Source organism: Microcebus murinus, chromosome 25, assembly GCF_040939455.1.
Source record: "Microcebus murinus isolate Inina chromosome 25, M.murinus_Inina_mat1.0, whole genome shotgun sequence".
Classification (NCBI taxonomy): Eukaryota; Metazoa; Chordata; class Mammalia; order Primates; family Cheirogaleidae; genus Microcebus; species Microcebus murinus.
Genome location: NC_134128.1, coordinates 1,019,332 through 1,046,347, shown reverse-complemented (window position 1 = coordinate 1,046,347; position 27,016 = coordinate 1,019,332). Strand labels below are relative to the sequence as shown.

The window sequence follows — 27,016 nt, the reverse complement described above, 5'->3', positions numbered from 1 at the left end:
TCTGTTTCAAAAAAAAAAAAAAAAAAACTCTTATAACTCAATAATAAAAAGACAGATAACCTGACTTAAAAATGGGCCAAAGATTTGAATAAACATTTCTCCAAGGAATGTACACAAATAGCCAATAAACATACAAAAGATGCTCAACATTATCATCATGAGGCAAATGCAAATCCAAGCGACAGTCTGATACTTCACCCCACTAGGATAACTATAATCAAAAAGTCAGATGGTAGCAAGCACTGATGAGGATGTGGAGAAACTAGAACCCTCATGCCCTGCTGATGTGAATGTAAAATGGTATAGCCACTTTGGAAAACAGTCTGGCAGTTCCTCAAACAGTTAAACATAAATTTAACATAAACCCTGTGTAAATTTATCCACTTCTAGGTGTCTACCCAAGAGAAATAAAAACATATGTTCACATAAAAATTTGAACACAAAATGTTTATAACAGGATTATTCATACTAGCCAAAAGGTGCAAACAATTAAAATGTTCAAAAAGTGACAGATGGATAAATAATAGAATATTATTCCACCGTGAAAAGGAATAGAGGGGGAAAGGGCATTTATTGAAACATTAAAATCTGTACCCCTATAATATGCCAAAAAAAAAAAAAAAAAAGGAATAGAGCACTGACTGACACATGCCACGACATGGATGAACCTTGAAAACATTAGGCTAAGTGAAAGAAGTCAGTCACAGAAAACCACGTATACTATGATTCCACGGAAATAAAAGGTTCAGAAAAAGAAAATCTATAGAGACAGAGAGTAGATTAACGGTTGCTTGGGCCTGGGGAACATAGAGGGATAGTGTGGTGACACCTAAAGGGTACAGAAAACTGTATAACTCTACTGAACAAATCAAAAGCAGTCTACATAATACACAGTCTTTGACCATGGATTAGAAGACTCAACAGTGTCACTTCTTCCCAACTTGATCTATTGATTCAATCCAATTCCAATCAAAATCTCAGCAAACTATTTGGTAGATTTGAACAAACTGAATTTAAACTTTATATGGAAAGGCAAAAGACCTAGAATTGCCAACACAATACTGAAGCAGAACAAAGTAGGAAGACATATACCTAATTTCAACACTTATTATAAAGCTACATTACTCCAGACAGCATGGTATTAGCAAAAGAATGATACATAGATCAATAGAACACAGTAAAGAACCCAGAAATGTACGACACAAATACAGCCAATTGACCTTTGACAAAGCCACAAAGGCAATTTAGTGGAGAAAGAAAATTTTTTTCGACAAACAGGGTGAACCAATTAGATGGATATATGCAAAAAAAAAAAAAAAAAGTTCCTAGACAAAGACCTTATACCTTTCACAAAAATTAAGTCAAAATGAATCACAGACCTACATTTAAAATGCAAAACTACAGAGGGATTCTTTTCCCCAGCGTATGTTTTTGTCTTTGTCAAAGATTAGATGGCTATATGAGGATGGTTTTATATCAGGATTCTCACATCTGTTCCACTGGTCAATATTCCTGTTTTTGTGCCAATACCATATTGTTTTAATTACTACAGCTTTGTAGTATAGTTTGATATCTGGCATATTAATGCCTCCCATTTTGTTTTTGTTGCCTAGAATTGCTCTTGATATTCGGGGTCTTCTTTGGTTCCATACGAAGCGTAAAATTATTTTTTCTATATCTGTGAAGAATGCTGATGGGATTTTAATAGGTATTGCATTGAATCTGTAGATCAGTTTGGGTAGTATAGACATTTTTATGATATTGAGTCTGCCGATCCACGAGCATGGTATGGATTTCCATCTGTTTACATCCTCTGCTATTTCCTTCCTCAGTGTTTCATAGTTCTCCCTGTAGAGGGAGCATGGTATGGATTTCCATCTGTTTACATCCTCTGCTATTTCCTTCCTCAGTGTTTCATAGTTCTCCCTGTAGAGGTCTTTTACGTCCTTGGTTAAGTAAATTCCTAGGTACTTTAATTTCTTTGTTGCTATTGTGAAGGGAATTGAGTCTTTGATTTGGTTCTCAATTAGATTGTTGTTGGCGTATATGAATGCCTCTGATTTCTGTGTATTGATTTTGTATCCTGAGACTTTACTAAATTCATTGATCAGTTCCAGGAGTTTCTTGGTTGAATCCTTGGGGTTTTCTAGATACAATATCAAAAATGGTGCTGGGAAAACTGGATAGCCACCTGTAGAAGGCTAAAACAGGACCCACACCTTTCACCTCTCACAAAAACCAACTCACGCTGGATAACAGACTTAAACCTAAGGCATGAAACTATTAGAACTCTAGAGGAAAAAGTTGGAAACACTCTCCTAGACATTGGCCGGGGCAAAGAGTTTATGAAGAAGTCCCCAAAGGCAATCACAGCAGCAACAAAAATAAATAAATGGGACATGATCAAACTACAAAGCTTCTGCACAGCCAAAGAAATAGTCATGAAAGTAAACAGACAACCTACAGAATGGGAGAAAATTTTTGCATCCTATGCATCCGATAAGGGACTGATAACTAGAATATACTTAGAACTCACGAAAATTAGGAAGAAAAAAACAAATAACCCCATTAAAAAGTGGGCAAAGGACTTGAACAGAAATTTTTCTAAAGAAGACAGAAGAATGGCCAACAAACATATGAAGAAATGCTCAACATCTCTAATCATCAGGGAAATGCAAATCAAAACCACAATGAGATATCACTTAACCCCTGTGAGAATGGCCTTTATCAAAAAATCTCCAAACAATAAATGCTGGCGTGGTTGCGGAGAGAGAGGAACACTCCTACACTGCTGGTGGGACTGCAAACTAGTTCAACCTCTGTGGAAAGCAATATGGAGATACCTTAAAGCGATACAAGTGAATCTACCATTTGATCCAGCAATCCCATTGCTGGGCATCTACCCAAATGATCCAGTGACACTCTACAAAAAAGACACCTGCACTCGAATGTTTATAGCAGCACAATTCATAATTGCAAGGCTGTGGAAACAGCCCAAGTGCCCATCAATCCAAGAATGGATTAATAAAATGTGGTATATGTATACCATGGAGTACTATTCAGCTCTAAGAAACAATGGTGATATAGCACATCTTATATTTTCCTGGTTAGAGCTGGAACCCATACTACTAAGTGAAGTATCCCAAGAATGGAAAAACAAGCACCAGATATATTCTCCAGCAAACTGGTATTAACTGAGTAGCACCTAAGTGGACACATAGGTGCTACAGTAATAGGGTATTGGGGAGGTGGGAGGGGAGAGGGGGGCGGGTACATACATACATAATGAGTGAGATGTGCACCATCTGGGGGATGGTCATGATGGAGACTCAGACTTTTGGTGGGAGGGGGGGAAATGGGCATTTATTGAAACCTTAAAATCTGTACCCCCATAATATGCCAAAATAAAAAAAAAATTTAAAAAAAAAAATGCGAAACTACAAAAACTCCAGAAATGAAATAGAGAAAATCTAGGTGACCTAGGGTTTAGCACTGAGTTTTTATATACAAGAGTAAAATCATGATCCATAAGGGAAGATAATTAAGCTTTGGACTTTATTAAAATTAAAAACTTCTGCTCTGCAAAAGACACTGATAAGAGAATGAAAACACAAGCTACAGACTGGGAAAAAATATTTGTAAAGCATTGTCCAATTGTCCAATGAAGGATTTTTATCCAAAATAGACAAGGAACTGTTAATACTCAATAATAAGGGAGGCAAAAAACCCTAACTCAGCAAAAAATCTGAATAGGCATTTCACCAAAGATATAAATATGGTATAAACAAGCCTATGAAAAGATGCTCAACATCATTTGTTATCAGGGAATATAAATTAAAACAATGAGATGCTACACATCCATTAGAATGGTAAGCACCTCCGCCCCCAAAATACACAACATCACATGCTGGTGAAGATATGGTGCAACAGAAACTCTAACTTGTTGCTAATGGGTATGCAGAAATAGTAAAGGCACTTTGAAAGGCAGTTTGGCAGTTTCATACAAAGTTAAACAGAGTCTTACCACACTATCCAGTAATCACACTTAGGGATTTACCCAAATGATCTGAAATTTATGTCTACGGAAAACACCTGCAGATGAATGTTTTAGCAGTTTTATTAATAACTGACAAAAACTAGAGGCAATAAAGAGATCACTCAACAGATGAATGAATAAACAAACTGTGGCACATCCAAACAAAGCATTCTTCAGCAATAAAACCAAATGAGCTATCAGGCCATGAGAAGGCATGGATGAATCTTAAGTACATACTCCTAGAAAGCCAATCTGAAGGCCAGGTGCGGTGGCTCACGCCAGTAATCCTAGCACTCTGGGAAGCCAAGGCAGACAAGGATTGCTCAAGGTCAGGAGTTCAAAACCAGCCTGAGCAAGATCCATAAGGGAGACCCTGTCTCTACTATAAATGGAAAGAAATTAATTGACCAACTAAAAAAATATATATACAAAGAATTAGCTGGGCATGGTGGTGCATGCCTGTAGTCCAGCTACTTAGGAGGCTGAGGCAGTAGGACTGCTTGAGCCCAGGAGATTGAAGTTGCTGTGAACTAGGCTGACTCCACGGCACTCACTCTAGCCTGGGCAACAAAGTGAGACTCTGTCTCAAAAAAAAAAAAAAAAAAAAAAAGAAGCCAATCTGAAAAATTACCTACTGTAAGATTCCAATTAAAAGATATTCTGGAAAAGACAAAACTACAGTGAGAGTAAGCATGGTCTCATAATTGTGATACACAATACTGCGCCTTTTTCAGGACCCACTGAACTTTACCACATAAAGAATGAACCTCAATGTACTCAATTTTTTCTTGAATGTAGGAGTTCTGAGGTGGGGTGGGAATCCCAGAATGAAATGCAGAATATGACAAAACCACCTAACTTTACTACAAATGTATGAAACCATCTCCCTAAACCAGGTTGGGGGAAAAGGTGCTAATCCTACAAACTCTAAAAATGAGTGGAGTCTGGAAAACTAAAGTACTATATTCTAATACTATAGGTATCGTATTGTAGTTGAGAAAGTTGTATTCCGCAAGGATACAAGTTAACCATTCTGACATTCCTATAGTACACCAGAGGCTCCAGGAAGAATCCTTTCTTTGCCTATTCCAGCTGCTGGTGGCTGCTGGCATTCCTTGGCTTGTGGTCACATTGCATTTATTTTCGGCCAACATCTTCAAATCTCTCTGTTTCATCTTCACATAGCCACCTTCTGCATGTGTGGTGCCCTCTGCCTCTCTCCTATAAAGACATCTGTGAAGCACCGCCTAAGATAACCCTCTCATCTCAAGATTCTTAACTTAATCACATCTGCGAAAACCCCTTTTCCAAATAATGGTAACATTTACAGGTTCCAGGGATTAGGTCCTGACATCTTTGGTAGATATTATTCAGACTATTACAATAGTTAAAACGATTTTGAAAAAGACTAAACTGGGAGGAATCTGCTTCCCTGATTGAGACTAAATAAGGCTGCACGGTACCAGAGTAGGGCAGATATGAGTAAAAGAGAATGGAAGACCCAAATATAGATCATCCACACAAATATGTCTAACTGATTTTTGACAATTGATTTTGTATCCACGGGCAACAAAAAAACCATGATCTAAGTCTCACATCTTATACAAAAATTAAACTCAATCCTGGGCACCATAGCCATACCCCATTTCTACAAAAAATATTTTTTTAAATTAGCCAGGTACAGTGTGCACCTGTAGTGCTAGCTACTCAGGAGGCTGAGGCTAGAGGATCGCCAGAGCCCAAGAGTCAACAACCAGCCTGGGCAACATAGCAAGACTCCATCTCAGGAAAAATAAACAGACAAGCATATCTAAACATAGAAAAGATACAGTGAAAACACAGTTTTACAATCCTATGGGACCACTATTATATATGCAGTCCATCACTGACCAAAATGTTATGCAGTGCATGACTGCACACATACATACCCCCTGTTGGTTCTGTTTCTCTGGAGAAGCCTAAAACAACTTACAAGTCCTCAGACTTGACCAAAACACATGATCCATAAAGGAAAAAATAAGTTAGAGTTCATCAAAATTAAAAACTTTTGCTCTGCAAAAGATACTATTAAGAGGATGAAAAGACAAGCTATACACTGGGAGGAAATATTTACAAACTATGTATCTGACAAATGACTATACGTAAACTATAGAAAGAACTCTCAAAACTCAACAGTAAAGCAACAAGCCAATAAGAAAATGGACAAAACACATGATGAAGCATTTCAATGAGGAGGATATAGTGAGGACAATTAAATGCACGAAAAGATGTTCAACATCATTAGCCATTAGGGAAATGCAAATTAAAATCAAAATGAGATACATATCACTATACAGCTAGCAGATGGCTAAATATATGGTGACACCACCAAATGTTGGTGAGGATGCAGAGAAAATGAATCACTCATAATTGCTGGTGGAAATGTAAAATGGTACAGTCACGCTCTGCAAAACACTTTAGCAATTTCCTAAACAATTAAACATGCAACTACTTTATCACAGGCATTATACTTGTAGGCATTTATTCCAAAGAAATGAAAAGTTATGTTCTCACAAAAACCTATATAGAGACGTTTACAACAACTTTGTTTGCAATAGCCAAAAACTGGAAACAACACAGACGGTTAAATAACCTATGGTACATCCATACCATAGAATACCCCTCAGCAAAAAAAACCCAAAAACCAACTACTAATCCGGGAACATGGATCAATCTCCAGAGAATCATGCTGAATGAAAAAGCCAATCCCCAAAGGTATGATTCCATTTATATAATATTCTTGAAATGACAAAATTACAGCAATGGAGAGCATTTTGGTCAGTGGAAACCAGGGTGAGGGGATGGCTGGGAGGGAGTGGGTATGGATATAAAAGGGCAACATTAGAGATCCTTGTTATGATGGAAATGTTCAGAATACTAACTGCACCAATATCAAAATCCTGATTGTGGCATTACAGTATAGGTTTGCAAGATGTTACCACTAAAGGTAACTAGATAGAAGGTGCACTATCCAGTTCACTCCATATTATTTATTACAACTGCATATGAATCTAGAATCACCCCAAAACGAAAAGTTTAATTAAAGAAGGCTGACCAAATAGTGATATAAGTCAGAAAAATTAAAATCTGGCAGGGACACAGGAACTAGAGGTGTGAATGCTACCTGGGAAGGGGCTCAAGGTTGGCTAGAGTATCTACCTAAGTAAAAATTCATCAAGCCACACACGCTGATGATTAGTACAGTTTACACAATTATATGGTATGCCTCAGTAAAAAATTATTTTAAATTGTCATTTGATTATTAATCTTGTTGACTGTGATAATGACATTAATTACATATAAAATTTTTTATTGCCTGTAAGTTTATCAACAATGAAACCATGAGTGTCTTTTAGCAGATGCAGTCTGGATGGCCCCGGGAAGCCAGAAGTCACACCAGAAAAGGTTACAGAGTGGGTGGGAAGTAAGGAAATGCAGAGAAGCAAACACACACAACTCTTCCAGAAGATGCCAACAAAGGAAAAGGGCAATAAACTGATACTCACAGGGGAAGGCAGGGCTGACGAAGAGCTTTACTAAGATGAGAAAAACATAACCAAATTTAGATGCTGATAGAAAAGACTTGGCATCAAATCCAAAGCCATATGAGCACAATACTACAATCTTTAGCACAAGGTTCACGAAATGTGGCAAAAGTATAAAATGTGGAACAACGCTTGCATTGTACCGGAAGAAAAGGTGATTCCTGACACAAATGTACTTATAGATTTGATGGTGGAAATAATAATAGAAATAACAATAATAATGGCAGCTACATTTTATGGAATATGTATTGTGATAGCCAGCCCCCAAGGTGGCCTCAAAGCCCCTCAAACCCTGATATTTACAGCCTGTGTAGTCTCCACCACAGAAGTGGGCTGAGACGCAGAGTCAATAGGATATGACAGTGTGACTTGCAAGGTTAGGGCATAAAAAACAGTGCAGCTTCTACCATGTTTTCTCTTTGATTGCTCCATCTGGGGAAAGCAAGCCACAGCACTCAGGCAGCCACAAAGAGGCCCAGCTGATACCACGTGAGTGGGCTGTCTTCAGAAGCAGCTCTTCCAGCCCCAACCTTCAGAGGACTTGCGACCTCATGAGAGACCTCAAGCCTTCAGAACCACCCAATGAAGCTGCTTCTGATTTACTGATCCACAGAACCTGAGAGATAATAAGTGTTCACTGTTTTAAGCCACTAAATTTGGGGGTAATTTATTAAGCAGCAACAGATACCTAATGCACTTAATACATGCCTCAACAACCTGCAGCTCCCCTTTTAAGATGCGGAAACTGAAACATATGGAGGTTAAACAATCTTCCCCAATTATCGCACAGCTGTCAAGTGATAGAGAACCAGATTCAAATCTAAAGCCAGCACTACTGACTACTATGCGGTACATGCTCCCTGAAGTGTCCATCCATGGCTTTAATTTTTGCTATAAAGTAGAAAGCAAGGTTATCTTACAAGAGCAGGGGAAAGCAAGTGAATTAGAGAACTGAAGAAAATGGAAAAGATCTGAAACAGTTGCCATGGAGAGTCAGCTGGAGACAGGGCTGGCTGGAGAAACCTAATAGGATTTCTAACCAGTGTTAAGGGCCCAGGAGAGGACAGGCGTCATCAACCTCCAGTGTAGTAAACTTAATTTAAGATGACCATAATGAAGAGAACACAGGATCACTTGTGTACATAAATATAAAATGTAATCTAAAGTGTGAAATAGTGGTGATGGCTGTATGGCATAGAAAACATACGTCTTTTCCAGGCCTACTAGCTCCCTAGGGAGCCATGCATAGCACAATTCCAGGAAACACTGTATTTCCTATGTCAGAGTATCACATAAAGACTGAGAACAGCCTACTAAGACACACAATGATTAGCTGGTGGTGCTACTTCATGTAACTGCCTCAATCTCAAACACCAGAAGTTTTTCTAGAGAATCTTCCTTTTTCCTATTTCCATTCTAAAATGTTACAAGAAAAATTATACCCTACAGAAAGAATGTATTCCATGACAATCAGACAACACCTTAGAGCAGCCTCAAAATAATGCATAGATTTAACCTGATGAATAATCCTGCAATAGTTTAGCACAAAAATGTATTAATTAGACTTTTCACCTACATTTCAGTTTCAATTTCACATATGTGCTTTTCAAATGACTTCACTTGAGAAATATACTGGCAAACACCTAATCTCTAAAGAAAGTTAGGTTTAAAAAAAAAATTAAACCATAGGGACACAAAATTTTTTCCAGGCTAATATTCAGTGCAATCAAGTATGGATACTTAGACACTTAAGAGACAAAAGTATATGAATGAAGGTAAAGATTTGTGAGCTGTATATGTTTTTTGTTATTCAAGGTTAATAAACAAGTTTAAAAGAACAAAAGTTAGCAATCAATATCCCAGTGACATCTTTCCACATCATAATTAATATATCCTAAAGACTTCTTGGAAACAAGTCAAAATGAGTACAACTAAAAAACAGTAAAACTTTTTCTATTACAAGAAATATCATCACTATTCTGCCTGATGTATAATCTATAGAGAGAAAACAAAACTTTTCCAAATTTAAAGTATGTGTAGTCCTATAAGAATTATGAAAACCATAAAGTAACTCTTTATGAACTCAAGTTTATTTCACATGTATTCTAGCTCTTTAAATCAGGATAGTACCCATCTATTCTGAAAATATAAGGCAAAACAAACAAGTCTTAACTCTCATAAAGATTTTAATTTTAAAAAATCTATAATTCATATTTTTATTAAGGTGGTACAAGTGTTTCATCATCCTAGTTTTAATCTTACCCTTATCTGTTCTGTGGAGCTGCTGCTCAGTTCATCGCCAGATTCCGAATCCTGATGAATCCTTTCGGAGCCTTCGCCTGCTGAATCACAAGACTGTTCCTGGGAGAAGCTAGTTTTCTCTATGTCCAAGAACTCTGGGCCGGGAAAATGACCAAATAAGCGTGTCCTATTCTGGCTGGAAACTTTAGGAGAATGTGAGTCATTGTTAAATTTTCCATTATTATGGGTCAGGTCCAGGCTTAGGTTGAGAGTCTGACCCGGATTATAACTGGGTCCAAAATTCTGATTTGCATCACGAATAAGACCTGTTCCTTGAACAGATGACGATGGCTTTCCAAAACTTGAAAGCTCAGGCAATTTGTTCACATTTTCTGTTGATCTCTGAAGATGCAGACTCTGTACCACTTTCACAGAATTATTTGGCAGTCCAGCTGCGGGCTTAGCAGGCGGCATCAGGGCTTTGCGGGTTACCTCCTTCACATACTGGGCTGGCACGTAGAATGCTTTGGAATTCTCATCTGGCTTGACTTGCCACCAATCATCATTCGTCTTTTTCACCAAGATGTACCGCTCCCCTTGTTTTATGACAATCTTTCTGTCCTTTGCTTCATATTCATAATCATATTCTACTTCAATATATACTTGCCCCGGAACGATCCTTCCGCTTCTGTCAGCCATTTTCACTCAGTAATATTCACCTCTCAAAAAGGATGGTATGCCACATTATGGCTTTATGGTTTGTTGGAGTAACACTGCTATTTTATTTAAATGAAAGAAGAGAATGACGAAAAAAGTTAATGTAATCTGGATTTTATATTTACTCACAAATATAAAATTTAAAGGCTATTTAAAGAATATTACTTCAAATCTCAAACCCCAGAAAGCATGCATCTAATACTATATGTACTGTCCCATTAAAAACACTTTCATTCTAATTATAACATACATTTTTCAGTCATTTATGAGCAAAACTAAAACCAATGACTGGAACAGTAAATACAGTAACCAGCCAGACATAAAACTACTAAAATACGAGTTGGGAAGAACTTTCCTTCCTTTCATGACTACCTTGAACCTTCTTCACCTTCTGAGAAAGGCTCACTAATGGTGACAAGGCATCTGTATTAGGCACTTACTAAGGGCCAGGCACTCAGCTGGGTTCACTACCCGTACTAGCCTTTTTTGAGCTGAATTTCAGTGACTATGTATTAATATTTTACTCTTTAGTTTCCAAAAAGATCAAGGGCATTAGTGAACTTAAAAAAAAAGGGTAAAATTACTCAATCGTATATAAGTTTAATAATACTTCATATAAATGATAAAAAGACTGATATTATAATTGAGCAAAACACAAACATAGATGAAGAGAAACTGCTAGTTTACTTGATTTCCCTCTTAACCTCTACTCAAGAGGGCCACAATCCTTTTTAGGTTGAATCTCACAAATGCCAACAAAAAAACAGTCTTTTTATTCATACATGTTAAAAAATCCACCCTGCTCCCCAATTCAAAGTCTATTAGAAATAGAGCTAGGCATGGTGGCTCATGCAATGTAATCCCAGCATACTCAGAGGCAGAAACAGGAGGATTGCTTTGAGGCCAGGAGTTTGAAACCAGCCTGAACAAGAGTGAGACCATCTCTCCATAAAAAATAGAAAAATTAGCCAGACATGGTGGCTCACACCTGTAGTCCCAGATACTCAGGAGGCTGAGGCAGGAGGATCACTTGAGCCCAGGAGTTTGAGGTTGCTGAGAAGTAGGCTAATGCCACTATACTCTAGCCTGGGCAACAGAGTGAGACCCTTTGGGAAAGGGGAAAGGAAGGGAAGAAAAGGGAAAAGAGAAAGGATAGGAAGAAAGAGAAGAAGGGCAGAATGAAAGCAAAGGAAGGGAGGGGAGGGAAAGGAGGGGAGGGGGGAGGGGGGAGGGGAGGGAGGGAGGAGGGGAGGGAGGAGGGGAGGGGAGGGAGGGAGGGAGGGAGGAGGGGAGGGGAGGGGAGGGAGGGGGGAGGGAGGAGGGAGGGAGGGAGGGAGGGAGGAAGGAAGGAAGGAAGGAAGGAAGGAAGGAAGGAAGGCAGGCAGGCAGGCAGGCAGGCAGGCAGGCAGGCAGGCAGGCAGGCAGGCAGGCAGGGAGGGAAGGAGGCAGGGAGGGAGGGAAGGAGGGAAGGAAGGAGGGAGGGAGGGAGGGAGGGAGGGAGGGAGGGAGGGAGGGAGGGAGGAAGGAAGGAAGGAAGGAAGGAAGGAAGGAAGGAAGGAAGGAAGGAAGGAAGGAAGGAAGGAAGGAAGGAAGGAAGGAAGGAAGGAAGGAAGGAAGGAGGGAGGGAGGGAGGGAGGGAGGGAGGGAAGGAAGGAGGGAAGGAAGGAAGGAGGGAAGGAAGGAAGGAAGACTGGCTTGAGTAATCTAGCATTCACTTTTATTTCTGTACCAATTCCAAAATATTTCAGTACCTTACAGAATACAGCACTACATGTTCAAAATGATCACAGCATCTTGACATCGCTACAACTTAAGCAGCCCCAGCTGTTATGAGACAAATGTGTTCCACAAAAACACATGATCAAGTCCTAACTCCAGGACCTGTGAATGTGACCTTACCTAGAAATAGGGTCTCTATAGATGTAATCAAGGTGAGACAGGGTCATATTTGATTTTGGGCCCCAAAATCCAATAACTAGTGTCTTTATAAGGACAGGGAGATTTAGAGACACAGAGGAGACACACAGAGGAAGAAGACAGTGTGAAGCAAATTAGAGTAAAGCAGCTACAAGCCAAGGAACAGCAAGGACCGCCAGGAACCAGAAGCTGGAAGAGGCAAGGAAGGATTCTCCCCTGACGACTCATAGGGAGCACAGCTCTGCCAACACTGATTTTGGACTTCTAGCCTCCAGATCTGTGAGAGAATAAATTTCTGCTGCTTAAGCCACCCAGTTTGTGGCACTTTGTTACAGCAGCCCTAGGAAACCAATACTACTCAACCCAACACTCAAGGATACTAAAGTAAACTGAGATATACCAAAAATGTGTAAGCCCAAAGTTGCAGGCCAACATACCAATTTTCTTTGGCACACAAGTCAAGTACTTAGCATATTACTCTACACTGCAGGGACAGCAGCAACCTCCCCCCGAGGACAACATTCTTCTCTGTGATGCATAGAGCCCATAAGCCCAAATGGTAAATAAGTTACTGATAAAATTTCAGTAGCTAAACTTTACTTTCTAAACAAACTACTTGACTGAAAAGTTTAATACAGTAATAATTCGTCAAAAAATAAAATAAAATACTTACCTTAGAAGATCTAAATATCCAGCATTACATTTAAACCTAAAAAAAAAAAAAAGTTCATTAACTCTAACCAGGCAGCTTAAAGGCAGCTAAGAATATAATGTTGCTTACATTTTTGGAAGCAAAACATTTTTATAACAGCTATAAGGATAGCACAGGACAGTTTGATACATCATGATTGTGGGCAGCTCCATCCTCCAAACATGTGCAAACACAATCAGTAAAAGCCACTGCAGTCTGTGTTCCACTGCCCTCTCCTAATTCATTTCCACATTGTTTCAACTTCATTTTGTCCCTTATTTTCTTTATTCTGACAGAATAAAGAAAATCTTTCTAAACTTCTAATTATATGAGAAACAACTTTTGTAAAATTGCTAAGATGACAGAACTGTTTTTCAAGTTCATTGTATTGAGTGGGCAAAGAGAATAAAAACATATTAATAGTTATTGAGTCCTAGCCAGACACGGTGGCTCACGCCTGTAATCCTAGCACTTTGGAAGGCTGAGGTGGAAGGATCGATTGAGGCCAGGAGTTCAAGACCAGCCTGAGCAATGGAGTGAGACCCCAATATAAAAATGAAATTAGCTGGGCACGGTGGTACATGTCTATAGTCCCAGCTACTCAGGAGGCTAAGGCAGGAGAATCACCTGAGCCCAGGAGTTTAAGGCTGCAGTTGAGTTATGATAATACCACTGCACTCTAGCTCAGGCAAACGAGTGAGACCCTATCTCAAAAAAAAAAAAAAAAAAAAAAAAAAAGTTATTAGAGTCCCAACACATTTCCCCACAGATTTTTTAATTTTTAAATAGGAAAACATACCTTTACAATGGAGAGATCTAGCAGCTGTGAGTTTAACTAAATGATCAAACTTAACAACTAATAAGACAAGTGACAAGATATGCCCCCTAATGTGATGCAATAAAACATACACAATGTCACCTACATTGTATTCTTTTTTGTTGTTGTTGTTTTGTTTTTTTAATTCATCCATTCATTCAATACATTGTATTACTGCCAAAAGCATGTTTCACCTCAAGCAATTACTAGGAAACAAACAAATCCAGAACGTGAGATATTCTATTGGACAACAGACCTGAACTCTTCAAATGTCAATATCATAAAAAAATGAAAAAGGGAAGGAAGATTCTTCTAGATTAAAAAGGACTATTGACAAATAACAACCAAATCTACAACCACCAAATAACAACCACCATCTAATCTTGGTGGCCTAATACACACCTAAAACTTATCATATCCAAAATCTACTTCCTATCTCTACCCTACCCCAGTCCTGCCAAATCTGCTCATCCTGTGGTCTTTTCCATCACAGGAAACAGAAATTCTAACCTTTCGATTGTTCAGCCTTTACTTTTGTGCATTACCAGGACATTAGTCACTAGGTGCTTTAATCCTTTACCTACATAAATTTTTCACTACAGCTCTCCAAAATTTCACACTGAAATACTTATCCTCAGATGATTTATTTCCCCCCTCCCAGGGAAGTAATACAATAACTTAAGAAGTACCTCTGAACATATGGAGATGTGTGAGGGAATATGCAGCCACTTTTCAGCAGGTTATAGGAATTCAGACATCGGATAATTGGTTAGACATGTATTCATAGGGATGGAGAACAGAAAAGTATGAAAAATAACAAGTAAGCTGTATGATTTCAGGCTAGTGGGGAAAGAACTGTGGGCTGGGAAACAGCGGGTTAAAGGCCAATCCACACTGCCAGGCCTTAGGACCACACCTTTCCCAGTGACTATGAAGATCAGTATGATGGAGAAGTCAGGGAGAAAAATATGGAAGTCACAAGATATCTACACAGAGAGGGTAGTTAGATACCAAAGCAGATGAAATAAGCAAGTGTGGACACAACGGGCCAAGAGAATAGGAGCCGAGATGGATTTCTAGTTGACGCTGGGGTGAAGGGTGGGGAGAGAAGTTAGGAAGCCCCTAAGAGAAACTCTTAAAATTATGGATGTATAGAAAGCCATGTAGGCCGGGCACGGTGGCTCACGCCTGTAATCCTAGCACTCTGGGAGGCTAAGGCGGGCGGATTGCTCGAAGTCAGGGGTTCAAAACCAGCCTGAGCAAGAGCGAGACCCCGTCTCTACTATAAATAGAAAGAAATTAATTGGCCAACTAATATATATAGAAAAAATTAGCTGGGCATGGTAGTGCATGCCTGTAGTCCCAGCTACTCGGGAGTCCCAGCTACTCGGATCGCTTGAGCCCAGGATTTTGAGGTTGCTGTGAGCTAGGCTGACACCACGGCACTCACTCTAGTCTGGGCAACAAAGTGAGACTCTGTCTCAAAAAAAAAAAAAAAAAGAAAAAAAAAGAGAGAAAGCCATGTAGCAAGAATTACGTATTATAACCCAAGGTCTAGGAAAAGTTAGATAAAATAAAAATGAAAGGAAAAGACTTATTATAAATTATGAATTCAAAAATAAAAATATTAACCCTCTGTTAGATGTATAGTTTGCAGATATTTTCTCCCATTCTGTAGGCTGTCTCTTCACTCTGTTGACTTTCCTTTGCTGTGGTTTAGTTTGATACAATCCCATGTGTCAGCAGTGCACTGAGCTCCACAGAAACAGTGGGGGCACTGGGCGATTATGTCTGGCTGAGGAAAATTAAGTAAACACTGGAAGAGGACATCCTAAAAAGCCAAGAGGCAAAATGACATCACAGTCTTTGGGCAAACTTGTCCGGAGGAACACAAGAAGCAGTACCAGATGTTTCATCAACTTCCCCGAGTTTTCTAAGTGCTCAGAGAAGTGAAAGATCATGTGTGCTAAAGAGAAAGGAAAATCTGAAGACATGGCAAAGGCAGACAAAGCCTGGTATGAAAGAGAAGTGAAAACCTTTATATCCCTCCGAAAGAGGAAACAAACAAGAAGTTCAAGAACTCCAATGCACCCAAGAGACCTCCTTTGGCCTTTTTCCTGTTTGTTCTGAGTACTGCTCAAAAATAAAAGGAAAACATGCCGGTCTATCCACTGGCGACATTGCAGACACCAGGAGAGACATGGCATAAGGAAAACCTGATGTAGCAGAAAGGAGTTGTGAAGGCTGAAAAAAGGAAGAAAAAGAAGGAAGATGAGGAAGATGAAGAGAATGAGGAGGAGGAGTAAAAAAAGATGACAAATTAGGTAGGTTCTACGCCAGGCATGGTGGGTGACTCTTGTAATCCTAGCACTCTGGGAGGCCAAGGCTGGAGGATCATTTGAGCTCAGGAGTTCGAGACCAGCCTGAGCAAGAGCGAGACCCCATCTCTACTAAAAATAGTAAAAGTTAGCCAGGCGTAGTAGTGTGTGCCTGTTGTTCCAGCACACAGGAGGCTGAGGCAGGAGGATCCCTTGAGTGCAGGGGTTTGAGGTTGCTGTGAGCTAGGCTGACACCACTGCACTCCAGCCTGGGTAAGACTCTGCCTGGGGGGAGGGGGGGAGTTGGTTCAAGCACATTTTTTTCTTAATCTATAAAGCAGTTAACTCCCCATGTACCAATTCACACTTCTTGTAAAGAAAAAATTGAAATTTTAAGCAGTGTGAGAGTTTGTTTTTGTTTTAGAGACAGGGTCTCTGCTCTGTCACCAGGCTAGAGTGCCATGGCACAACCCTAACTCACTGCAGCCTCAAACTCCTTAGGGCTGGGCTCGAGTGATCCTCCCACCTCAGCATCCCCAGTAACTAGGACTACAGGCATGTGCCACCACACCCTGAGATTTGTTTTTAAACTGTACAGTGTCTTTTTTGTATAGTTAACACACTACCAAATGTGTCTTTAGCTAGCCCTGTCCTGGTCGTATTTTCGACCTTGCCTGGTACAATATGGGGTTGTTAAGTGGCATGGAAATTTAAAGCAGGTTCTTGTTGGTGCACAGCACTAATTAGTTACATATGCAGATAGTTTTTCATCTTCGGTTGTCTATGATGCAGCTTATACAAAATAATTGTCCTGTTAACTGAATACCACTATAACTGCACAAAAAAAGTTGTACCTGTTTTGTTGACATTCTGAATGCTTCTAAGTAAATATGATTCTTTAATTTAAAAAAATAATAATCCCATTTGTCTATGTTTACTTTTGTTGCATGTGCTTTTGAGGTCTTACCAAAAAATTCCTTGCCCAGACCAATGTAATGAAGCATTTCCCCTGTTTTTTTCTATAGTAGCTGCATGATTGTATATCTTACATTTAATTCTTTAATCCCTTTTGAGTTGATTTTTCCGTGTGGTGAGAGATAAGGGTCTAGTTTCATTCTTCTCCATTAGGCTATATATCTGATAAGGAGTTAATACACAAAAAAATGTTAGGAAATCAATAGCAAAAAATAAAATAAAAAATGGGCAAAAGATCTGAATACATACTTCTCAAAAGAAGACATACAGGTATATGAAAAATGCTCAATATCACTAAGCATCAGGGAAATGCAAACCAAACCCACAATGAAAGATCACCTCACCCCAGTTAGAATGGCTATTATCAAAAAGACAAGAAGTGTTGGTAAGGATGTGAAGAGACAGGAACCCTTAAACACTGTTGGTGGCAATGTAAATTAGTACAACCATTATGAGAAACAGTGTGGAGGTGCCTCAAAAATTTAAAAATAGAACTACCATATGATCTAGTAATTCCACGACGGGGCATATATCCAAAATGAAACCAGTGTGTCGCAGATACATTTGCACTCCCATGTTTATTGTAATACTATTCACAACAGCCAAGATATCAACCTAAGTGTCCATCAAAGGATGAATAAAGAAAACATGGTGTGTATATAGACAGCGGAATACTATTCAGTCATTAAAAAGGTGGCAATCCTTCCATTTGCCATGACATGGATGAACCTGGAGGACATTATGTTAAGTGAAATAGGCCAGGCGCAGAAAGACAAAGGACTCCAAAATAAACTTGATCTAATAGAAGCATAGAGTATAATGGTGGTTACCAGGGTCTGCAGTGGTTGAGGGGTAAATGAGGAGATATTGATCAAAGGATACATAATTACAATTACATATGAGGAATTAATTTCAAGAAATCCATTGTATAGCAAGGTGACTACAATCAATGACAAATTATTGTATTCTTGAAAACTGTAAATAGAGTGGATGTTATATGTTCTTACCACAAAAATGGCAACTATGTGAGGTAATTCATCGGTTAATTAACTAGATTTAACCATTCCACAACGTATATATCCTTCAAAACATTATGCTGTGCATGAGAAAAACATACAATATTATCTGTCAGTCTAAAATGAATGTGTTGAGAATGCAGGGACAGAATAATGAAACAATTTACTTTTAAAAAGTAGAAATTTAAGGCCGGCCACAGTGGCTCACGCCTGTAATCCTAGCACTCTGGGAGGCCGAAGCAGGAGGATTGCTCAAGGTAAGGAGTTCCAGACCAGCCTGAGCAAGAGCAAGACCCAGTCTCTACTAAAAATAGAAAGAAATTAGCTTGACAACTAAAATATATAGAAAAAATTAGCCAGGCATGGTGGTACATGCCTGTAGTCTCAGCTACTCGGGAGGCTGAGACAGAAGGATTGCTAGAGCCCAGGAGATTGAGGTTGCTGTGAGCTAGGCTGATGCCATAGCACTCTAGCTGGGGCAACAGAGTGAGACTCTGTCTCAAAAAATAAATAAATAAAAAAGAAAGAAAGAAAGAAAAAGTAGAAATTTAAACTTCCTAGAAATGATATAAATAAATAAATAAATAAAGCAGGGTAAATCCTCTAAAAACACAGAATTAAAATGATTATAGAATAGCACTAAAAACTTAGATCTAAGTAAAATTATCTGCAAATGTGTGAATAATCTATGCCATTTTTATATAAAAACATAAGCTGTATTAAATTAAAAGTTTATAGTTTTAAATTTGGTTTAACTGTCCCTTCCTGTATCCCCTAAACCTGTGGATTCTTCTCTGTAGAGGACAAATTGTTTATCCTGCTATCCTCTCATTATCCTCATTCAACTCCAACGCTCTCTCTCTCCAAGCACAACACATCTCTAATTGAAATATATTCTATACTTAACCACCATATGCCTCCATCCATATTCATCCCACATACTCACAACGGTTTAAATGTCTACTTTTTAAACGTAAATTGTTTCATTATTCCATCCCTGCATTCTCAACTTACAACTACCAGGTACCCAGCCACCAGTACATAGGAGGTTCTGCATATCTACTACCTGGTACACCCTGCTGCTGCTCTTAGCAGTCTCAAAAATGCCCACTCGGCTTCTCATGCCTCTTACCAGTCTTCTTCCTCCCTCTTCCAACCACTTCGTCATGTTTCAACAACACATGGATACACACGCCTGCTTACATCTTTTACTTCTCTGCCCCCAACTCAGATTCAGAACTTTTCATCATGCCATTGTATAATCTAATTCCCTCCTCCTTTCCATCTGCCAATTTTTAAATTTTCTTTCCCATGTAAACTACTAAGAAGCCTACCACAAATTACACCACTCAGAAATGTTATTTTCCTCCCCCAGGACATCTGTTTTAACTGACTAATCTCTCCATAAGATATCCTTACTAAGTATACCAAAAAAAGTAAATAAACAAAATCTTAAATATAGTAAGTGTATCCATAATTAATGAGTTTACAATTTAACTTCAATCCAGATATGTGCAATCTATTTAGCAATTCTAATACCTTGAAACAACATTAATATAGCCTCAAACACAAACTATTAAGCAACTTAAAAATAACAGTTTACAAATGACATTTGTAGTAAAAAAAATTAATTAATTAAAAATAAAAACCCCATAGTTTAAGCATTGAAGCTTGGCATTAAATCCTCCAACTAGTTTTTAAAAGTACTTGTTTAAAATTAATACTTCCTAAACAGGCCCTACTAAAGAAATCAATTAATCTTAATGAGCACAATAAGAAAGTAAGGAACAATTTGGCCGGGCGTGGTGGCTCACGCCTGTAATCCTAGCACTCTGGGAGGCCGAGGCGGGTGGATTGCTCCAGTTCAGGAGTTCGAAACCAGCCTGAGCAAGAGCGAGACCCTGTCTCTACTATAAATGGAAAGAAATTAATTGGCCAACTAAAAATATATACAAAAAATGAGCCGGGCATGGTGGCGCATGCCTATAGTCCCAGCTACTCAGGAGGCTGAGGCAGGAGGATCGCTTTGAACCCAGGAGTGTGAGGTTGCTGTAAGCTAGGCTGACGCCGCGGCACTCACTCTAGCAACAAATCAAGACTCTGTCTGGGCAACAAATCGAGACTCTGTCTCAAAAAAAAAAAAAAAAAAGTAAGGAACAATTCCACTGTAAGTTCCAGAGAAGAAATTATTCCACCAAATAATTCTGTGGTTTTACATGTAACAAAAATCACAGGCCACTAATTAGGCATTTAAAATTTTTCCTTAGCCCAGCCTCGGTGGCTCACACCTGTAATCCTAGCACTCTGGGAGGCTAAGTCGAGAGGATTGCTTGAGCTCAGGAGTTCAAGACCAACCTGAGCAAGAGCAAGACCCTGTCTCTATGACAAGGGAAAAAAAAATTTAAAAACACAAAAATTTTCCTTAATGTATGACCTTTGTTTTCTAAGAATAAACAGATATAAAATGAAAGATACAGATCATCTGAATTTAAATAGGCTACCAAAAGAAGGAAAGAAAAATACAGTGATTAATATTACAAACTGCTCTGGCCATAAAAAATGGCAAAATTAGGAATAGCAGAAAACATATAGGAAATTCACTGAGTAACTGGAAAGCAGTAGGGAATACAATCAAGGATAAGGTGGGAAAGCAAATTCAAAACCAAAATTTAAATCTGAAACAAAAATTAGGCAATAACAAAGGAAGCATTTCGGGAAATAAGCAGGTTTAATAAAAATGACATTTGCATGTGGTATTTTTAAAAGATTTGTGTCATGAAGTCTTAGTCAGAAATGGGGCAGACCTACTAACTTTTTCTTGGTTTGTTATAAGAATGTAAAAAGTACTCCAATTCAAAAAGTTAGAAATATGACCTTGGGTTTGGCAATGAGTTTCTGGACACACTACATTCACCATCCATGAGAGAAAAAATTAATTTGTATTTTATTAAAGTTAAAAATTTGTCCTCTATGAAAAAGACTGTTAAGAGAATCAAAACACAAACTATAATGAGAAAATATTTCCAAAATACATATCTGATTAAGGACTTATATCCAAAGTATACAAAGAACTATTAGGCTCAATAATAAAAACTGAATTTAAAAAATGGGCTAAGGAGCCAGGCGCAGTAGCTCATGCCTATAATCCCAGCACCTTGGGAGGCTAAGGCAGGAGGATCACTTGAGCCCAAGAGATCAGGACCAGCCTAAGCGACATGGCAAGACCCCATCTCTAATAATTAAAACAAAACAAAAAAGGCCAGGCACAGTGGCTCACATCTATAATCCTAGCACTTTGGGAGGCCAAAGTAGGAGGATCGCTTGAGGTCAGGAGTTCAAGACCAACCTGAGCAAGAGCCAGACCCCATCTCTACTAAAAATAGAAAAATTAGCCAGGCGTGGTGGCAAGCACCTGTAGGCTCAGCTACTTGGCAGGCAGGAGGATCAACTGAGCCCAGGAGTTTGAGGCTGCAGTGAGCTAAGATTGTGCCACTGCACTCCAGCCTGGTCAATGGGGTGAGACTCAGTCTCTAAAAAAAGAAGAAAAAAAAAATGAGTTATCAAACCACAAAAAATCCACAACGAATCTTAAATATATATTGCTAGTGAAAGAAAGCCAGTCTGAAAAAGCCACATATTGAATGATTTCCATTTATGGCATTCTGGAAAAGTCAAAACCATAGAGACAGGGCCAGGTGCCGTGGCTCATGCCTGTAATCTTAGCACTCTGGGAGGCTGACTTGGGAGGATGGCTTGAGGTCCAGAGTTCAACACCAGCCTGAGCAAGAGTGAGGCCCCATCTCTGTTAAAAACAGAAAAATTAGCCAGGTATGGTGGCGCGTGTCTGTAGTCCCAGCTACTTGAGAGAATGAGGCAGGAGGATCGCTTGAGCCCAGGGGTTTGAGGTTGCTGTGAGCTACACTGTCACCCAGGCGCTCTACTCAGGGCAACAGAGTAAGACTCTGTCTCAAAAAAAAACACAAAAAACAAAAAAGAGGCCGAGGCGGGCGGGATTGCTCAAGGTCAGGAGTTCGAAACTAGCCTGAACAAGAGCGAGACCTCGTCTCTACTATAAATAGAAAGCAATTAATTGGCCAACTAATATATATAGAAAAAATTAGCCGGGCGTGGTGGCGCATGCCTGTAGTCCCAGCTACTCGGGAGGCTGAGGCAGGAGGATTGCTTGAGCCCAGGAGTTTGAGGTTGCTGTGAGCTAGGCTGATGCCACGGCACTCACACTAGCCTGGGCAACAAAGCAAGACCCTGTCTCAAAAAAAAAAAAAAAAGAACCAGAGACAAGGATTGCTTGGGGTGGACGGAGGAGGAGGGATCCCATAGATGAAGCACAGGGGATTGTTTTAGGTCAAATGATTTTTGTACAGAATAATACTATAATGGGGGACATATGACATTATGCACTTATGAAAAGCCACTGGTCTTTACAACACAAAGCATGAATTTCAATATACACAAATTTTTAAAAATCTATGGGGAGGAAGGGTAATTCCAGGATGGAAAGCATATGTGACAAGAGAATCTATGTATTAAAAATACATACATGAAACAACCTCACTAACTGGAGTCAGAGAAAAAAAAAACGCTGACATGTGTTACTTTGTAAATAAGTGGAGTCTATAAGAATATAGGCAAAAGTAACTGCACAAAAATATTGTGTTCTAGTTAATAAAGTTGTTTCCCTGAGGGTATGAGTTATAAATTCTGATACTGCTCTACGTGTATTCTGGAGCGCAACATTTAAGGAAATGCATGGTGGGAGCCAGGTTTCTCAATGTTGGAGTGGGAATATACAGGCAGGCAAGGGGAGGAGGCTAGAATGATCTGTGTAACAATGGATTAGACTTGGGAGACATCAATATAAACTCAATTTTTGGCTTACCACAGATACAGATAGTTATATACAATATTACAGATATGTGTATATACGCCACTTGGTATACACACACATATTTCCTTGCTGTCAATAAAAATGACACCTTAGCAGCAAAACAAGCAGACCTAGCACTCAGATTTGGTTTCTAATATATCCTCAAATAAAGGAACCAGGGCTCTTTCAATAAATGGCTGATTCTAGGAAGGGGCAGGAAATACTTAAGATGAACACAGGATACCTTGTAGTACCACGTTGACTTTCCCCCCACTCTGGATTTAAATGCTTATTACTAAACTACTATATTCTGAAACTATAACTCAAATTAAAATTGATACCATGCATATCTAGTCGATATTCATATCAATATCTTACATTATTCTGCCCCATGTTTAAATAATTTAAATCAACTTATATTTCTTTTGTTCTTCACTTTTAAACACTGCATTGATGGCCAAAGTGCCTGTTTTTCTCCTCAAAACATAAATCACAATTATTTAAGAGGTACTGGTGTTCTCCATTAGGGTTCTCCATCATGAATGGTTGTTTTTAAAGTGATCTCACACACATGCAGACGCAAATACTGACCCACGTAGACACACACCAGAGCAAACAGAGTGAGGAGCTCACTATCTTCAAAAAAATTTCACAAACTTGATACTTTAGTAAACAGCCCTGATCAGTCCCTTTCAGATCAAAAATACTAAAGATTAAGCTGGGTTTTAATTCCTTCAGATCAACTTACACACACTAAGAGAGTGTTAATGTGACAATGTGAGACACCAAGAAGATAGCCTATTAAAAACTCATTCATAATAAGTAAAAAGTCTGAGGAACAAAAACAATTTTTTCTTGAGCCAAGAGGTTAATGTCCCTTTCCCTTCACACTCTATTATTTCATCAAAAGCTACTATTAATATATCCAAAATAGCTCCACATTACTAACCTTTAAAACCATGCTTCTGTGGCTGGATGCGGTGGCTCACGCCTGTAATCCTAGCACTCTGGGAGGCCGAGGCGGGCAGTTGGTTTGAGCTCAGGAGTTCAAGACCAGCCTGAGCAAGAGCGAGACCCCATCTCTACTAAAAATAGAAAAAAATTAATTGGTCAACTAAAAATATATAGAAAAAATTAGCTGGGCATGGTGGCACATGCCTGTAGTCCCAGCTACTCGGGAGGCTGGGGCAGGAGGATCCTTTGAGCCCAGGAGTTTGAGGTTGCTGTGAGCTAGGCTCCCGCCACAGTACCCTAGCTGGGGCAACAAGAGTGAGACTAAAAAAGAAAAACACCTTGCTTCTGTGATGACCATTCTGCTTCTACATTTCTCAGCATTCTCTCTGCATCCTTCTAAATGCACTCCAATCAATGGATTATTCCTTCTATATCCCTCAATAGTAAGAAGTCCCATATTTCAGTTTCTTAATAAGAACGTTCTAAAATAATCAGTTTTTTAAATACCAAGAACAAATTAACTTTTTGTTAATTTTGATCTTGCTTTTCACAAGCATAATTTTGATCTTGCTTCTGTGACATCTCATCCAGCCCCCTTTATAGTAACAACAACTTGACTTTCCTTTGGGAAGGCACCCACATCCATGGTTTCAGTCTATGTAGATATACAAGTCATTTATTAATTAGAAATTATTATCCTGGTCTTTATAAAAATTCAATAGAACTTCCAAATCTCTAATTTATTCTAGCAGAAAACTTCATTCACTCACAGTTCTACTGCTTCCCTAGGCAGAACTTTCTTTCCCTCACCAAGCCATTCAGATATTTTTCTGAAACTATACACATTACCCTCAAAGTAAAAAGTCTTTTAAATGGTTACTCAGATTCAACTACTTTCAAAGTTCACCAAGATCCCATGCTTTAAAAAGATATAACCCAATAATAAAAATTAAAACCAAAACAAGTTATCACTGTATACTAACTACAATAAAGTTATTTAAAAAAAAAAAAAAAAAGACAATACAAAGTGCTAGCAAGGATACCAGCAACGGAAACACTTACATTGTGCTATTGGGAATGCTAAATGGGACAGTCAGTTCAGTAGTTTCTTATAATTTCCAATAGACCACATTCTGGGTCATGAAACAAGTCTCAACAAATTTAAAAGAACTGAAATCACACAAAGTAAATTATCTGACCATAATAAAAATGAAAATATGAAATCTCAAAATTTGTGGAACACAGCTAATATAGTGCTCAGTGAAAATTTATAGCACTGAATGTCAATATCAGAAAGAAAAAAGGTTTTAACTCAGTAGCATAAGCTTCAACTCTAAGAAACTAAAGAAAAGTAAATTAAATCCAAAGTTAAAAGAAGAAAGGATATGATAAAGATCAGAGCAGAAATACAGAAAACAGAAAGATGTCAGAGGAAATTAACAAAAGCAGAAGCTGGTTCTCCAAGAAAATCAGTAAAACTGATAATCCTCTAGCCGAACTAATCAGGAACAAAAGAGAAAAGAAACAAATTATCAATATCAAGAAGGGACCAAAAACACAATTATAGACCCTAAAAATATCAGAAGGAAAATGAGAAAATCTTATGAACTTTATGCCAATAAATTGAAAATAAGATAAAATGAACAAATTTCTTAAAAGACACAAATAACCAAAGCTTGCTTACAAATAAACAGATAACTTGAATACCACATCTATTTAAAAAACTGAATTTGTCTTTAAAAGCTTCCCAGAGGCCAGGCACAGTGGCTCATGCCTGTAATCCCAGCACTCTGAGAGGCCAAGATGGGAGGATCACTTTAGGTCAGGAGTTCAAGACCAGCCTGAGCAACAGTGAGACCCCCATCTCTACTATAATAAAAATAGAAAAATTAACCAGGTGTCCTCTGCCTGTCATCCCAGCTACTTAGGAGGCTGAGGCAGGAGGATTGCTTGATCCCAGGAGTTTGAGGTTGCAGTGAGCTCTGATGATTACCACTGCACTCTAGCCCAGGGAGAGAAGATGGAGACTCTGTCTCAAAAAAAAAAAAAAAAAAAGGAAAGGGAAAAAAGCATCCCACAAACTAGCTCAAATGGCTTCACTGGTGAATTTTATCCAAAATGCAAGGATGTTAATATTAATTCTGCACAAACCTCTTAAAAGAAAACATCCCAACTCATACTATGATGTCAGCATTATCCTCACACCAAAACCAAAGACTTTATAAAAAAACAATTTACAAACCAATATCCCTCATGAACACAAATGCAAAAGTTCCTAATTCAACTGTAGCAAACCAAATTCGACAATATTTTTAAACTGTAATATATTATTATGACCAAGAGCGGTACAATGTCAAACATTCAAAAATCAATCCTTTCAATAGTAAGAAAACGAACGACCTGATTTTAAAAAAACAGCCCAAAGACCTTAACAGACACCTCATCAAAGATGATATACACAACCACACGAGTAACATGTGCAATGTTTGAGGGATGGTATCGCTTGAAACTCTTACTTGAGGGAGGAGGGGGGCATGGGCAATATGAGTAACCTTAACACTTGTACCCCTATAATACACTAAAATAAAAAATAAATAAATAAAAAACAAAGATGATATACAGATGGCAAGTAAGCATATAAAAAGATACTCCATATATGTCATGAGGGAAATGCAAACTAAAATGATGAGATAACCCTACACACCTATTAGAAGGCTTAAATCCAGAACACTGACAACACCAAGCCTTAGAGTGGATGTGGAACAACAGGAACTGCTGCTCACTGCCACTTCAAAAGACATTTCGGCAGTTACTTAAAAAACTAAATGTATTCTTACCACACAACCCAGAAATTGTGATCACTAA

General features: G+C 38.6%; 1 protein-coding gene across 2 annotated transcripts in view; it reads right to left on the bottom strand.

The window, feature by feature from the left end:
- The window catches only part of ARHGAP12 (Rho GTPase activating protein 12), a 134,830-nt gene extending 124,264 nt beyond the window's left edge, over nucleotides 1–10,566 (bottom strand). For both annotated transcript variants that reach the window (XM_075997466.1, XM_075997467.1), the window contains exon 1: nucleotides 9,883–10,566. In XM_075997466.1, the coding sequence (XP_075853581.1) occupies nucleotides 9,883–10,560 (678 nt within the window). In that variant the 5' untranslated portion in view covers nucleotides 10,561–10,566. The remainder of the gene's footprint in view (nucleotides 1–9,882) is intronic.
- Nucleotides 10,567–27,016: the final 16,450 nt, after the last annotated feature.